This window comes from Channa argus, chromosome 13 (assembly GCF_033026475.1).
Source record: "Channa argus isolate prfri chromosome 13, Channa argus male v1.0, whole genome shotgun sequence".
In the NCBI taxonomy this organism is placed as follows: Eukaryota; Metazoa; Chordata; class Actinopteri; order Anabantiformes; family Channidae; genus Channa; species Channa argus.
Window position 1 is genome coordinate 16,630,931 of NC_090209.1, and position 13,637 is coordinate 16,644,567.

A 13,637-nucleotide genomic window follows, 5' to 3' on the forward strand; every position below is an offset into this window, starting at 1 on the left:
AATGTTTTTTTTTTTTTATTATCATTTCTTGTGTATCTATCAAATCAGAAGCAACACATGTGCCAATACTGCAAAATGACAGTTGGCATATGTCCTGGTCTCACATTAAATTATATTGCATTACTTCAATTCTTTCTTTCCAAGGCTCGTGTCACTTTATCAAAGCACTTTATCCAAGTCTTTTTTTGTTTGTTTTTAATAACCTTGGAGAACAGCGTTGCAGAAATAATTCTGGTCATGCCATGAAGAAAGTAGATGTGAAGTAACTAAAAAGAAAAAACTAACACAACTGCACAAGAGCCTCAAACTTCTGCTTTAATTTTGTTGGACAGCAGCAGCATTCCTCTGTCAGTTGTTGTTCATAATCCACCAAGAGGCTAAAAAATAGAACAATAATATCCATCAATATTTCAATCACAACAGGAAGAAAAGATAAATAACTCTTATTTCTGATTATATTCAATATATAAGTATATATTGTCAGTTTGCTAACTCACTGCTAAAGGCTCCATTGTGTTCACCAGCTAGATGCTGGTGTTGTTGTGCAGACTGTGGCAGAGCTTTTTAGCTAAAAAAGCTGCTGTCTCTGGAAATGATGCTGATGGGAGCAGTCAGAGTTGGATGGGTTGTCACTATACAAGTTCTTTCATATACTGTACAGGCTGTACAGTCATTGATCTAAACCAATAATTTAAACATTGATTAGAGCAACTTTATTTTAAGGTATTTTACCCGTAAAGAACCTGAATTTCATTGTGTCCTTAAGGCTCGTCTATAATAATTTGTAATCATGAACCCCTGAAAACTCTACATTAAATCAGCCTGGATTCATGTGAGATTTTGTGTATGAAATAGCAGCTTTTAGCAAGAAATAGCTTAAAAGGTCTGGCTTCTACCTGGGAGAAGCATAGTGGAGACCATCTCTGGGTCCTTCAGCAAGTCGATAACACAGCGCTGGAAGGTCTTACTGATGGACGACTGCAGGTAACTGCGAGGAAACAGAGATGAAAAGGATGAGACTGCCATTAGCCTCTCAGCAAGGCAATAATGCTTTAGTCCAAGCCTGTGAGCAGCTCTGTGTGCTGGGAAAGTTTTTGGCTCAGCACCGAAATTCTCAGAGCATGTTTTCATTCTAACACTGTATGGCATGATGCCCTTGTGATCCTACCTCATCCAGGAGAGACGGTCCTGCCAAAACTCGTACATGATGAAGCATGATCTGTCTGGCAGGTTCTGGACCGAAATGCTAAAAATAGCAGAGATGGTGAGAGAAAAAAAGGGGGCAGTGGGGATTATCTCATATGTTTGGGAGATAAGAAGTGACTGCATCAAATCACAGAGACATCCTGAGGCAAACCAAGGCACTGAAGCAGATAAAGGGACATACTGCAGGTTGTTTAGCTGGCTGCTGGTGGCATCTGTGTAGATTTTGAGAGCTTGCTGAAACTGTTCAACGTCTCTCTCCTTCACAGACATTTGCCTCTGGACCAGGAGAATGTTCTAGAGAAGGCGAAGTAAAAAACAGTTTCAGATTCCTACTTTAATAACTCTCCAATCATGCAAAGAACTCTGTTTGGTGCATTTGTTTGAATAATGTCCAGTCATTTAAAAATGACATTAACATAAACACAGAACCCCTAAAACAATTAGCATCAACGACACAATTGGCCCTGCACAAATACTCCCCAGAGAATCTGACACAATCTTGCACATTAGCGAATCTACAGCACAGAGTGGACTCACCGATTTATACGTCCCCGCTAACGTGTCTTCTTTGAGAGGTTCAAGATGTGGACTCTAAAAATGAGGCCATAAATATTTCAATCAGCAGTGAACAGAAGCAGAATTGCCCATCAGCCCTGAGAGCCTCCAACTATATTCTTTTCTGCATGGCCAAGATAAGAAATGCAATTATTAGTGTGTTAGCAGGTAGCCTTATTATGCACGGAGCACTGATTTCTAACCTTAGAAATGCCTCATTTATAATTTCAATTGAATATTTTAAATTATAACTGATTTTTTTAACCAAATCCCTAAAGCAGAAGCCAGAAACAGTTGGGCTTTTCTGCAGACTTGAAGCCAACATATAGAGTTTATGTAAATTGTCAAGAAGTTGTAGCGCAGTGCAGTTTTGCACAGTGAAAAAAACAACAGGGCCCATGTCATCTATAAACTTAAACTTGCTACTCACAAAGGACATACACTTTGTTTCCTGCAAAACATTTGACATACAACTAAACTGCAAATGTGATGGCATGTTTGCAATCCAGAATCTTACGTTGGAATCGTTATGTTCAGTGTAGTTGTATAGAAATACAGGGACAGGGTTTCTACAGTGGTCCCCCCCGGGCTCTGTCCAAAGGCAAAAATCACTCTGCTCTGACAAAACAAGTAGATTTGTTACAAACCTCACACTCCAGTTTGTCTATGAGTTTTTCTAGCTGGTTGATCTGGGAGCCCCAGTGGTTGTCTGGCTCCACGCTGACACCTGGCAAGGATGAGTGAACAATAACAGTTTATCCACAGTGATTTTGCTGGATGAGCTATTGTGAGTGTCCTGATCTCAAGTGTGGTAAACTTTTGCCTTTATCAGATTCACCTCCCGTATCTTAATCTCAGTGTTTGTGAAACATACCTGTGGTGAGCATGCCAGAGTAAGGGTCAGTAGGGGAGAGACACATGTTCTTGTGGATGCGCCGGCCAGGGCGTTTAGACACCCTCTGGATAGGCAGGTCCTGGGGCTTCTGAAGTATCCTCCTGCCAGTACAGCCCTGGTCATGTACAGCCTCCATGGCACAGTCTAGGGAGGACTGAAGGGACTGCAGCTGCGTGGACGTCTCCCTCAGCAGGAAGCGTGTCACAAACTGACCCAGCACTGATGAACCCTGATAGTCCTGGAGGGAAGCATAGTGGGTTAAAATGAAGGACAAGAATAACTTGTGATGTGATGTGGATGTGGAGAAAATTAGTTGAAATAACTATCATTAATTCCTCTCATATGTGCCTAAACAGACAGAGAGCGATCAAGTTCAAACAGTTTCATGGTGTCACCGTGTAGATTCCCCCGAAAAAATGGTTGCGAAGCACATACAGTAAAGTGATAATAGTCTATTCAGTGAATGGGAAAATGCTATTGTGATAACAAATGCTCATAGAGACTCTTCTGAGAACTAACAAGGCTCAGCCTGTTGTTTTAGCTGTGCTCTGCTCTTGCTCTTAACACAATTATTTGTTCATGGTTCAGCTCAGGTTTTCTAGTTGATGAACCCCATCACCCTCACCAGTGCCCTGCGGTGAAACAAAATAGAGTTGAGAAGGATTGATCTGGAGACAGCTGAAAAATGACCAGGAGCTTGTTGGAATCCTTTTTTCCTGTACACTCTGCTTTTTCGGCAGCAGAGACGCTGCACAAGATGACTAATGAGCCTCAGTCCTTTTCTTTTTTAGCCATGTTCTTGCTACGTGGGGGTAGCAGTTAATAGCAGTCGCTGGAGGATTTGCTTTTTTTTTATTAATCAATAAGAATTTATTAACTAAAGCTGATCCCAAAATGACTAAAGAGCATCTTCTCAACAAGGCAAAGAAAGCTTTTTGACTGACTAATAGCAACATAAAAACTGCATAAGCTGCAGGAAGGCATGGGTTATATAGAGATGGGGGGAGTACAAGAGAAAGAGAAATAAGGTAAGATCGGGTGACAATGTCAGAGAAGATGGATGTTCAAAGGAGATAAAACAGAGAAACAGAGTTGAAGAAAGAAACAGGAAGAGGAGGACTTGCAGCAACTACAAATGCCCATGTGTTTGTAGTGTGGTTATGTGAAGGACATCTGACATCAGATCAGTAGAAGAGCCAGAGGGTTTGTCTGCCTTAGTTACTACTCTCACTACATCACTACTCCTTCCTGCACTGCAGTGAAACAAAAGGTGCTGCCCAACACAGTAAACAGGCACATTTTAAATGTGCCCACATCCAAGACTCCAAACATGATTGCCCACCCTTGCATAAAAGAAATGAACATTCACTAGATGTCTGCAGGGTTACACGAGATCAATAATGAGTGAGCTGAGCTATTGATTATGTCTTAGTGGAAGTTCTGTGGTGTTGATCCCGACTGCGTGTGCTAAAACAAGATGATTACAGCTCTGCGTGAAGAGGGCAGGGTCTGTAATCCGCTCTACATTAAACAGATTTTACAGTTACATGGTTCTGCTTGGCTTTACAACTGCATTTGATAATGCTCTAATTAGCATGTCAGAAAGCAATGTGTAATGTTTGCTTTCATCGGAAGATTTAACAGCAGTAATAACAAGCAAGATGCTGCCACTGGAAATTTTGTTTCCATGTGAAGGTGATGTATGTTTGAGCATGGCAAATGAAAAATGTTTTGATATTTTTACATATACTTTTTATACTTATACTTTGGCTACAAATGCACCACAGCTGCCAGGTATATAAAATACATCCTTTCAGTTCATTTTACACAGAGGTTTTGATTCCTCTTTATTTACTGATTAGCTTATTTACTGTATAAGGCATACAGCACCATCTTTCTCACACATTCGATTGTATTATTAGAGGAGGCCATTTTTTAAAAGCACTGCTCCTCTTTTAAATGCATTGTTAGTGAGTCCTTCATTCTGGGCACTTTTCTTTTCTTCACTGTGGCAAATCCTCTGAGATGGTTTTACACTGACAGGCACAAACGAATGAATGTGGACCAATGTTCTGGAAACTATGGAAATGGACAATCGGTCTGCTGATGTAACTGCAGAACTATGTCCTGGCATGAAGAATTAAACACAGCAAAGAGGTGGAAGCCATCATCACCCACCTCTTTAGTTTTATCCATGGCTTCCAAAATGGCCACATTCAGCTTCTCCAGAGCAGACAGGACACTGACGTATTCTCCCACATAGGGAATGAAGTACTCTAGGAGAGAAGATGATTTAGTTTAGTTCCTTAGTTTGTGTCTGATAAGGACGTTAATCAGTGGTATTATACTCAAGGAAATAAATTAAGTGTATTTATTATAATTGAAGAGGTTTGTCTGAGTCACTTGTCATAAAATCGGGTTTGTGCACTACACAGTCTACAATAAAGGTTTCAGAGTAACCCTGATAGCAGTCAATAAGAATAATTACCTGAGAGTTTGTCTATGTCCAGGTTTCTGTGAAGGACATCGATGAAAGGATGACAAAAAGAAACACACGTAGAACATTAACAGATACATTATTTATGTGTTTTTCACCATGGTGGGTAGTAGCAGTATCAGTCTCTCTCTCACTTGGTCTCTTACTTTATTCCAGAGGGAAAAATCCACTGAATAGTTTGCCATACAACTTTGTAACCAAAGTAGCCAAGGAGAAATTCATGGCTCTAGTGACTTAAGCGCTACCATCATGTCATTTAAATTTTTATTTCATTTATTTATTGTTGGGTTTACAGCCAGATACCTGCAAACGAATGGGATTTTTACCAGTCACATCTGTACTTATTAGTGCAAGTTAGCACGCTAACAGCAAACCCGCTTAACAAAGGCATGTTTGCCCACTGATAAATGAACAAAGAGATGGAATGTTTATTTCTTTAATTTCCCAAGATTTCTGAGGTCTTTTCTCTTACATCTGTTTGAAGTTAAGAAAAGAAAAATAAAGATGAATGTCGACTTTAAGGCTGCTTTATTAGCAAATGTTTATTCTTCTAATAAAAGTTTTTAATTGCAAGCTGGTGTCACAAGCTTCTATTTTTAACAATCTTAATTGTGCTTATCAGTGTGCAAACAGAGCGCTGCAAATTCACCAGCTTTCCTGTCAGTATTGAAGCTCTTTATGCAGTATTGAAGCAGTCTTCAGTGAAAGTTAGGAGTTGACAGCTGACTGCCGGGCAGCAGGAGAACAGGAGGGACTACAGACGGTAGCAGAGTTGGAAGATGAGCTTACTCTGTCTGCTGCCTGTCGATGGAGTAATACAGCTCCTGCATCTGCTCCTCAGTGAGGATACCATCAGTGAAATACAACTGGAACTCCTCCAAGGAAAGTTTCCCATCATCTGAAAGGAGAAGAACATGTGAAAATTACAACTCACTGAAGCGTGAAAGATTTTATCACCTTTGTTTTTTTATTCAGTGCTTTAAAAATGCTACTTTGACTTTGGAAAACCTAGGTACAGTGAGTATGAGGGTGCTTGTAAAAATGTTATATTTCAAAGAAACAAGCATAGTTCATCTTTTTTTAGATTGGAAACTGCTGTCAAGACAAAACTTGGGCAAAGAAACACCACTTAAGTCTTAACTGAATTAAACTTGAATCATTTCCACTCATCTGACTCCTGTTGTAGTGGCCACTTGTTGATGATACTACAGAGAATCTTAGGAGCAATTAAGGACAAATGAGACCATAGCAGTGCTTCTATTTCTTCAATGTTGAAATTATACTGCAAAAAAATGTACCCACTGTTTCCATCAACTGAATCTATGATTCATTCCTCCTTTTACAGTTATGTAACAACCACATAAACACACCTTGTACTTCAGCCAATTTTATACCTTCACCAGTGTGTAGTAAATGGCAGCTCAGAGGATAAACACAGAGACACAGGTAAGCAACACAGGCCTGTAATAAACTGCAGCTGGGGCTGAGTGCTGCAGGACTCGCAGCATCCTGTGGAAACTGGGACCTAGGACTAGAGTTTGAGGAGTCACATGATAGCTGACTAGCAGCCTAAATTCAGATGATAATGAGATCTCTGCAGCTCTGTAAGCACCAAAACCTTTTGAGACGCAGCTCTCAGATCCCTTCCATGCAACAGTGCTCTGACTGAAGAGCCTCTTAGCTACAGGTAAATCATATAATCTGTTATTTGATATCTGAGTTGAATGTACTAGCTTGGGTTTGACTTGATGCCAGCTCACAGCATGGGATTGATGCTTTTTGCAGGTTGTTAACACAATCACCCAAAATCACGCCTCTGGTTTTGTAAAGTTAAGTGCAAAGTGTGTTACATTGTTAATAACTATACCCTCAATATGTAAATTGTGTGTTTACTTCCCATTTGTTGTGGTCTGGTCATGTTAAACATCAGCTGGAGAATTAGTATCTCAGTGGGAAAAGAATTTCAATTTCTTTCTCAAACGTCCTCGTAAAAATCTTTCCACATGATGTAGGAGTAAACACAATCTGTTCACTGATTCATTCTCTGGCCTTCTCCTTCAGAGCTTGTTTGGTGTTCACACCCAATTAGACACCCAAAAAACAAGTTACAGTGCAGCTCAGACGACACATTATGCAAGTGTTCACTGTTTCTCAAAGAGCAGAGCTGTAGTAGTAGAATAAAGCTCCTGGCTTTAGACCCTGTTTGTCTCACAAGCTAAAGGACATTAATCTGTCCGACATGTGTTTGGCCCAAATGATTTGTTTCCAATTCCATCATTTCATCAAAATGTGTAGAAAGAAGCAAAGGAGACACTAGTTTACTATTGTCTCTTGCAAGCAAAAACTAAATCAGGTTGGAAGGCAATGGCAGACTACCTGTTTAGTTGTTTACACTGGAGGACTTGTTGGATTGACCATCAATAATTCTAATTAATTATTTTATATAATTTATGAATTTCTATCATTTATTCAGAAAGAAATGTGAACATTTGTGTAAGGATGTTTTATCAGGATTGGTTTGAGGCATAATAATTACGCCACTTTATGAATTTTTCTATTCATTTAGCTGAAATAATAGAGTTTGGTACAATAAGAGCAGAGGCCACGTGTAAGACTAGGCACTAATCTTAATGATGCAGTGCATTAATGCTGTCTGTGCTTCTGTGACACACACTGTTTCCCTGCTGCTGAACGCTACGTTTATAGAAACAACGGATATGAAGTTTATTCATCCTGTGGGAAAAATTTCAATGCTATTAGACAAAAATGGTATGTAGTTACTGTGTAGTGTGAGGAAAACATCTGGTTACTTTCAAGAACATGCAGCTCCCATACAGAGAGATTTGTTTGAAGAATATGGAGATTTTTGCAGCAATTGATCCTGAGGCTCTGTGACCAACAGCTGTCAATACCACACAAACGCAGGGATTTTTAAAGGGTTGTTCAGATGCATGATACATCAGTATCTCGTGACAAAAGACAAAAGCAGGACAGAGCACAGGCTCTGGCTGTCTCATTTAACACTGAATAAACCTGCACTTCTACATGTGACTTTAATGGAAATCTCTAAATGTTACGATGCGCATGTCTTTCCAGGAACACTTTTCCCTAAAAGAATCACAAAGCTTAAAGTGCAAAAACTAAATAAGCAGCAGTAATCACTCTGCGATTGGAAATGAAGTTTTTTTTAGTCTTTTCTAAAATATAGTAAAACCAAACAATGAATAAGTTCATTGAGAAATTGATGATACACTTTATGGATACAGAGCTGAATATCTGCATCTCACAAACAAGTGATAATGTACATTAAGTATCTTTCATTCAGAGCTGCAGGACTTTTGCAAACCACCGCATCCTGTGAGCGTACAATCCTGCTTCAAGGCTGAATACTGCATTAAAAAAAGAAACTGCAAATAAATGAATGCAGTACATGAGGGAGAAACCTCAAAGTAATATTGTATTAACTGAATGTCTACAGTGAATAAGCCAAATCTCACATGAGGCTAATAGTGGGATGATATCTCTAAAGCAACAAGGTAATATAGGGCAATATTTTGGTAGTAAGGCCGACATCTTGCTAATAATAAAGTATTAAAGATCTCATTTTCTGTAAAAGAAGAAATAGCAGGGTTATTATCATAACATAAACATAATAAATTAATATGATCATAATTAGCAATTTAATCACCAGGCCTTAATTTCGTACAGGAGTTGAATATATGTAGGTAATAGGAGGCCAAAATCACATTGGTAACAATGTAGACATTAAATATCAAGAGCTGCAGTAATTAGTCCCTGTTTATTTTATTTTCATTGTTATATCTGTAAAAGTAAGATGTATGACATGACAGCACCCCAGATGTGAAGCCATCTGTAGCCATGGTTGGTGTCACTGGTCATAGAAATTGCCATAAAATCCTGTTACATCATTATTATACAAAATATTACACCCTTATTACTGCGGTATTGCAAAGTTATTACCCCTATATTATCTTATTACACTATTACCCTACAATAACAACAACTCAAAAACTGTAAAAATACACAAATGATAAAAAAGTATTATAAAATAAAAACATTATAAAACTGAATCCATTTACTTTGGCAAATACGTTTTTGGTGCTTGTGTACAAAATTCAGCTTAAGTGATGAAATTTTACGAAGCCAAAAGTGTGATTATTCACACTTAACAAAAAAACCTTCTGGTTGATTTTCTTTTAAACCTACTGGTGTTTTTTATGTCTGTTGTTGTGTTTAAAAAAAACTAAACATAAATCACGATTGCACAGAACAAGTTAATTGTAACATCACTGATCACACTTTCAGTTTCATCTTCAGTTTCACTGTGAACAGTTCGCAGCAGCATAAATGTATTAGAGATAAATATCAGCACAAGTGTGTCAAGTATCCACTTCACAGTCATACAATTGTTTTTAATTCCTCATTACAATAGTGTAGAGGAATAGAGTGCAGTGGGTTGGTAGCCAGCCCTCATTATGTGGTAAATCCGCAGTGCTCGAGGCAAATCGTGGCAGCCCACTCAGTGCTGATTGGAAGGGTGCACGACTCAGTGGGTTTGTGAAGATGAGAACCAAGCAGAGCTCGGCTGCAAAGCAAATAGGACTATACCACAAACACCCGAACAAGTTCTCTCCTTTATATTTCTTTTTTTTTTTTTTTTTTGATAAAGGGTGGGAAAAAACAAGCTTTCTCACAGTGCTGTAGAGCAACAGAGGTTGAGTGGAAAAAATGCTGCTGGAAAAAGACTTGAGGATTGACAAAAACCCATGGCATATAAATACTTTACAATTGTGTCAATATCTATTTCTTTTAAAATGCCACAAGTGTTGTGCTTTCAGCCATTACGTTTTTCTACTAGTTCAGATTAACCACCTGAGAATTTTTCTTGGAGAAAGAAAAATCCACCCACTCTTTCTTTCTATCATTTACAGTTTCTTCACAACAGCCCAGAGAAAAATCTTTTAGGAGATCCTTCATAATTCACAAAGATTTGTTGTAGCCCCAAACTAGCTATGAGGGACCCCAGACAACCCCTACTCAAAGAGGCACATGTTGCATCATTAATCCTGCTCTTATGTAACACATTCACCGTCCTCCTGAGGAAACGGATTTTAGTTTGCAGATACTCTAGATGCATTAATCACTTGCCCCTTTTTGCATTTTACATTTCATTAAAAGGAGATGTTGTGCATGAATAAAAAATTAGGAGAATAAAAAAAACATTTTCCTGTTTGTCAGAATGGGTTTTTCATTCAGCTGTGTTTTCCCAGGAGATGTTTTTTGAACAATTTACTTGAAGTAAAAAGGAGATTTAAATGTAACAGTGTAGCCCATTATTCAAATGTAACAGTGACATATTTGTACGAGAAATACATTAAATTTGCCTTAGGCCTTGTGGTGCATTTGTACCATTTAGGGTTAGAAATCGGTTTTCGCCAGATGAAAACAAGAAAAAGCACACAGAGGCAACATGTGCTGTATATATAACAATATTACTTACACCACACCTTTGTCCATATCACTGGATATCACTGAGATGAGCATTCCATGGTGAGCAGCTGCACTGAGGGATATCATCCTGTCAATTTGAGTCACATCAAAAAACCAAAGAGATGCAACTGCACCTGACTTTGGTTATTTATATCCAATATCTATCTGGATCTCTCAAGGATGGCAATGGCACAGAAAGATATGTTCAACCCAGGTCATATAAATCCTGTCATAGATAAAACCTGCCCGAACACGAGCCGTGAAAGTGGTGGCTTTTTTACTGGTGCACTGCATTATTGTGTGCAACAGCTCCATGAAAGAGATTTTAAATTGAGTCTTAATTAGCAGTATACTGCAATTAGCTGCATACTTTGCTTACTCACCATTTTTGTCTGCCCGGCGGAGTATCTGCAATAAGAGAAAAAAGATCATGTTTCATTCTTTTGAAAACTATGGGTACTTGCACACCGGACAAAAAAAATAATAATAATAATTAAATTAAACATGAACAATCCTGTTTTAAATGTGGAGCAGTTAGGAAATACGATGTCATCCTGTGGTGTTTGTATATGGTCAGAAATCAACCCACTGAAGCAGAGATGGAAGAAGGTAAGTGTTCAATCCATAGGTAAAAGAACAGTTTTGGGGCATAGCTCTTGCTTTATGTGCAGTGGAGGTGTAATTTCTGCATTTCAATAAAAAGGGGAAATGATGCATCTCAGGAAATGAAATGCTCAAATTTAAATGCACCCTTTAACATGTCACCAATGGTTTTATACAAGATCTGCACAGGGAGGAAGTGATGGTCCTTCATGCTGAGTCATTCAAGCTGTGAATATGGTAATAAAATCATTATTAGAATCTTCATCCTCATCACTGTGTAACACCACAACCTGTGAGAAGTCTGATCTGTTTGTGGGGTGTCAGGTGCTGTTTGTGAGATCAGACTGGCACCTCGTCTGTTCATTTTTTACTCAATTAGCCTGAGTGGACCAATACAGCCCAGTGGCTGCTTGATGAACTGTATCACAAGAGTAGAGCCTGCACTTATTTCCAACTGTCACCTTTCTAGTGTAAATGGACATGCTCCACCCACTGAGCTTATGACTGAGCAAATGTAGAAAACACAAAGTGCCATGTTGGTGTATTTTAAAAGATTCAGACATTTAAACATATTTTTTTAACATATGAACTGCATATACTGAGCTAGACATTTATAGCTAAGAAATAAACTGTAGTGGGAGGTTTGCGGATTGGATGGAGGTGTTGAAGGTAAAGATCTTCTAAAAGCCATACTGCCTTGTGAATGTTTTAATGTCTATCTGATCCACTACCTGCCTGTTAATATGCCACACTGAGCCCTATTGAACACAATAAAACTACAGCATGAAGAGTAAATGACACAATATAATCTACACTTTTCTATGATTACACTACACTACATTATGAAAGTGTATCCAATCAAAACCTTGAGTGATTTATCTTTTTAAAAAGTGCTGGAATGTAAGGGAGCCTTCACACAATTGTCTGTTAGCCATGCAATGACTCTTTCCACTCAACTAATAATATAAATGGACGGTCCTTTTCAGAAAGTGCAGAAAGCTAAAAGCTTCCACATGTCTAAGTGAGTTATGAATCTGCACAGAGGAAAAAAATCTAAATCAATGATGCGTATTTATAGTTGCTGGGAAGAAAGATGAATGAAAGAGAATCTCAGTGCAGGTCAATGTCAGCATGCTCTCAAATACAAAGGTGTCACAACAGTTAAGTGTCATTTCACTGAGGCCTTAATTTCTGCATCTATTAAAGAGTAAATGACCACTCCTTATACACTGCATTGATAATGTGAAGACATGCATGTCCGGTTTGCAGGATGTGAAGCATTGTGTTGAACAGAGTGGGTGCTAACTGCATTTAAACCGAATGCATATTTGCATACTGCAGTCTAATGTTCCTTTTGCTGGCCAATAATCTGAAACTAGGAAAAACAGAATTGTATTTACACCCAGCTGTCAGGACGTCTAAAACTGGGAAATAATGCTGCTAGTGTCCTCAATAAACCAGAGGCAAAGTGTCCATAAAGGCTCCAGAAGGCAAAAGCAGTGATTTAAAATAGTTTGTTGCAAAAAGAAGAAGCAGGCAGGAGATGGAGAAGATTTGTGCGTGCAAATCCAAGCCTCTGTCAATAGAGTCGGGAAGTGAGGTGAAGGCTGCTTATTAAAAATGTGTTTCATGTTTCAAAGATGCATGTTTCATCTAGACTACAACCAATGTCACGACCCTCATTGTCACATCTACACAGTCACATTGGGATGTTATTCGCGCTCTAATGAGCAAACACTCACCTTTCTTACATAACGTTTCTGCTGCACATCAAGCACATGAGAATGGGAGGCTGACATGCATTGACTCAGTATAAACCATTCATAAAGAGCAGGATGAAGGACTGAAGGAGTGAATTATTCATTTTGTGCCTCTGTAAGGCGACACCCCCACCACCATCACCCAAGAGGTGAACATAAGCAAAACGTGCGTACAATTAACCAAAATTATAACTAAAAGAAAAATTAGAGAGAAAATAGTGGACAGTGTAACGTCACTTTAACATCAAACAGCTACCGTGTACTCACATCCTGAAAGAGAGAGATGCCTTGATTATGATTGTGGTCAAGCGCCTGCTGCTTTCTCAGGTGTTCGTTCTTGGCAGAGTGTAGACACATGGTGATCATCTCTGTACAGGCCAACATCTTGCAGCTCTCGATGCGATCTCTGTGGTCCTTTCTGTCTCTGTGGGGTTTTTTTCTTTCTTTTTTTCTGGAGAGGTTACCCTTGTCAGAGTCAAAGGAGGGGGATGATGCTAGTCCTGTGATCCAGTCAGGATGAGATGGACCAAGCAGCCTGCTGCCCTCTGTCTGCACGTCACGAAAAAAAACCCCAGAAAACTCCTCCTCTTCACGACGATGACGAGCAGCA

General features: G+C 39.0%; 1 protein-coding gene across 3 annotated transcripts; it reads right to left on the bottom strand.

Annotated features, from left to right (window-relative positions):
- Positions 1-199: 199 nt before the first annotated feature.
- On the bottom strand, positions 200-13,637 carry LOC137140194 (N-terminal EF-hand calcium-binding protein 1-like). 3 transcript variants are annotated; one of them, XM_067528376.1, is made up of 13 exons: positions 13,295-13,637; positions 11,048-11,072; positions 5,943-6,051; positions 5,145-5,170; positions 4,835-4,932; positions 2,636-2,894; positions 2,409-2,488; positions 1,744-1,797; positions 1,388-1,500; positions 1,169-1,246; positions 897-988; positions 498-598; positions 200-377 (listed from the first exon to the last, which is right to left on the bottom strand). In XM_067528376.1, exons 1-12 carry the CDS (start codon positions 13,409-13,411, stop codon positions 525-527), a joined length of 1,125 nt encoding a protein of 374 aa, XP_067384477.1. In that variant the 5' UTR covers positions 13,412-13,637; the 3' UTR covers positions 200-377; positions 498-524. The 3 variants fall into 3 exon arrangements, with proteins under 3 accessions (XP_067384477.1, XP_067384475.1, XP_067384476.1); XM_067528374.1 differs by lacking the exon at positions 498-598 and having other exon boundaries at positions 13,295-13,593; XM_067528375.1 differs by lacking the exon at positions 200-377 and having other exon boundaries at positions 540-678; positions 13,295-13,594.

What these genes read in the sequence shown, in the direction of transcription:
- LOC137140194 (XM_067528376.1), bottom strand. Translation starts at nt 13,411, where the DNA reads ATGTTGGCCTGTACAGAGATGATCACCATGTGTCTACACTCTGCCAAG. An exon ending in GACCGTCTCTCCTGGATGAG is followed by an intron (nt 989 to 1,168) that starts GTAGGATCACAA and finishes GTTTCCTCGCAG; the next exon opens with TTACCTGCAGTCGTCCATCA. An exon ending in CTCCACTATGCTTCTCCCAG is followed by an intron (nt 599 to 896) that starts GTAGAAGCCAGA and finishes TGCTCCCATCAG; the next exon opens with CATCATTTCCAGAGACAGCA.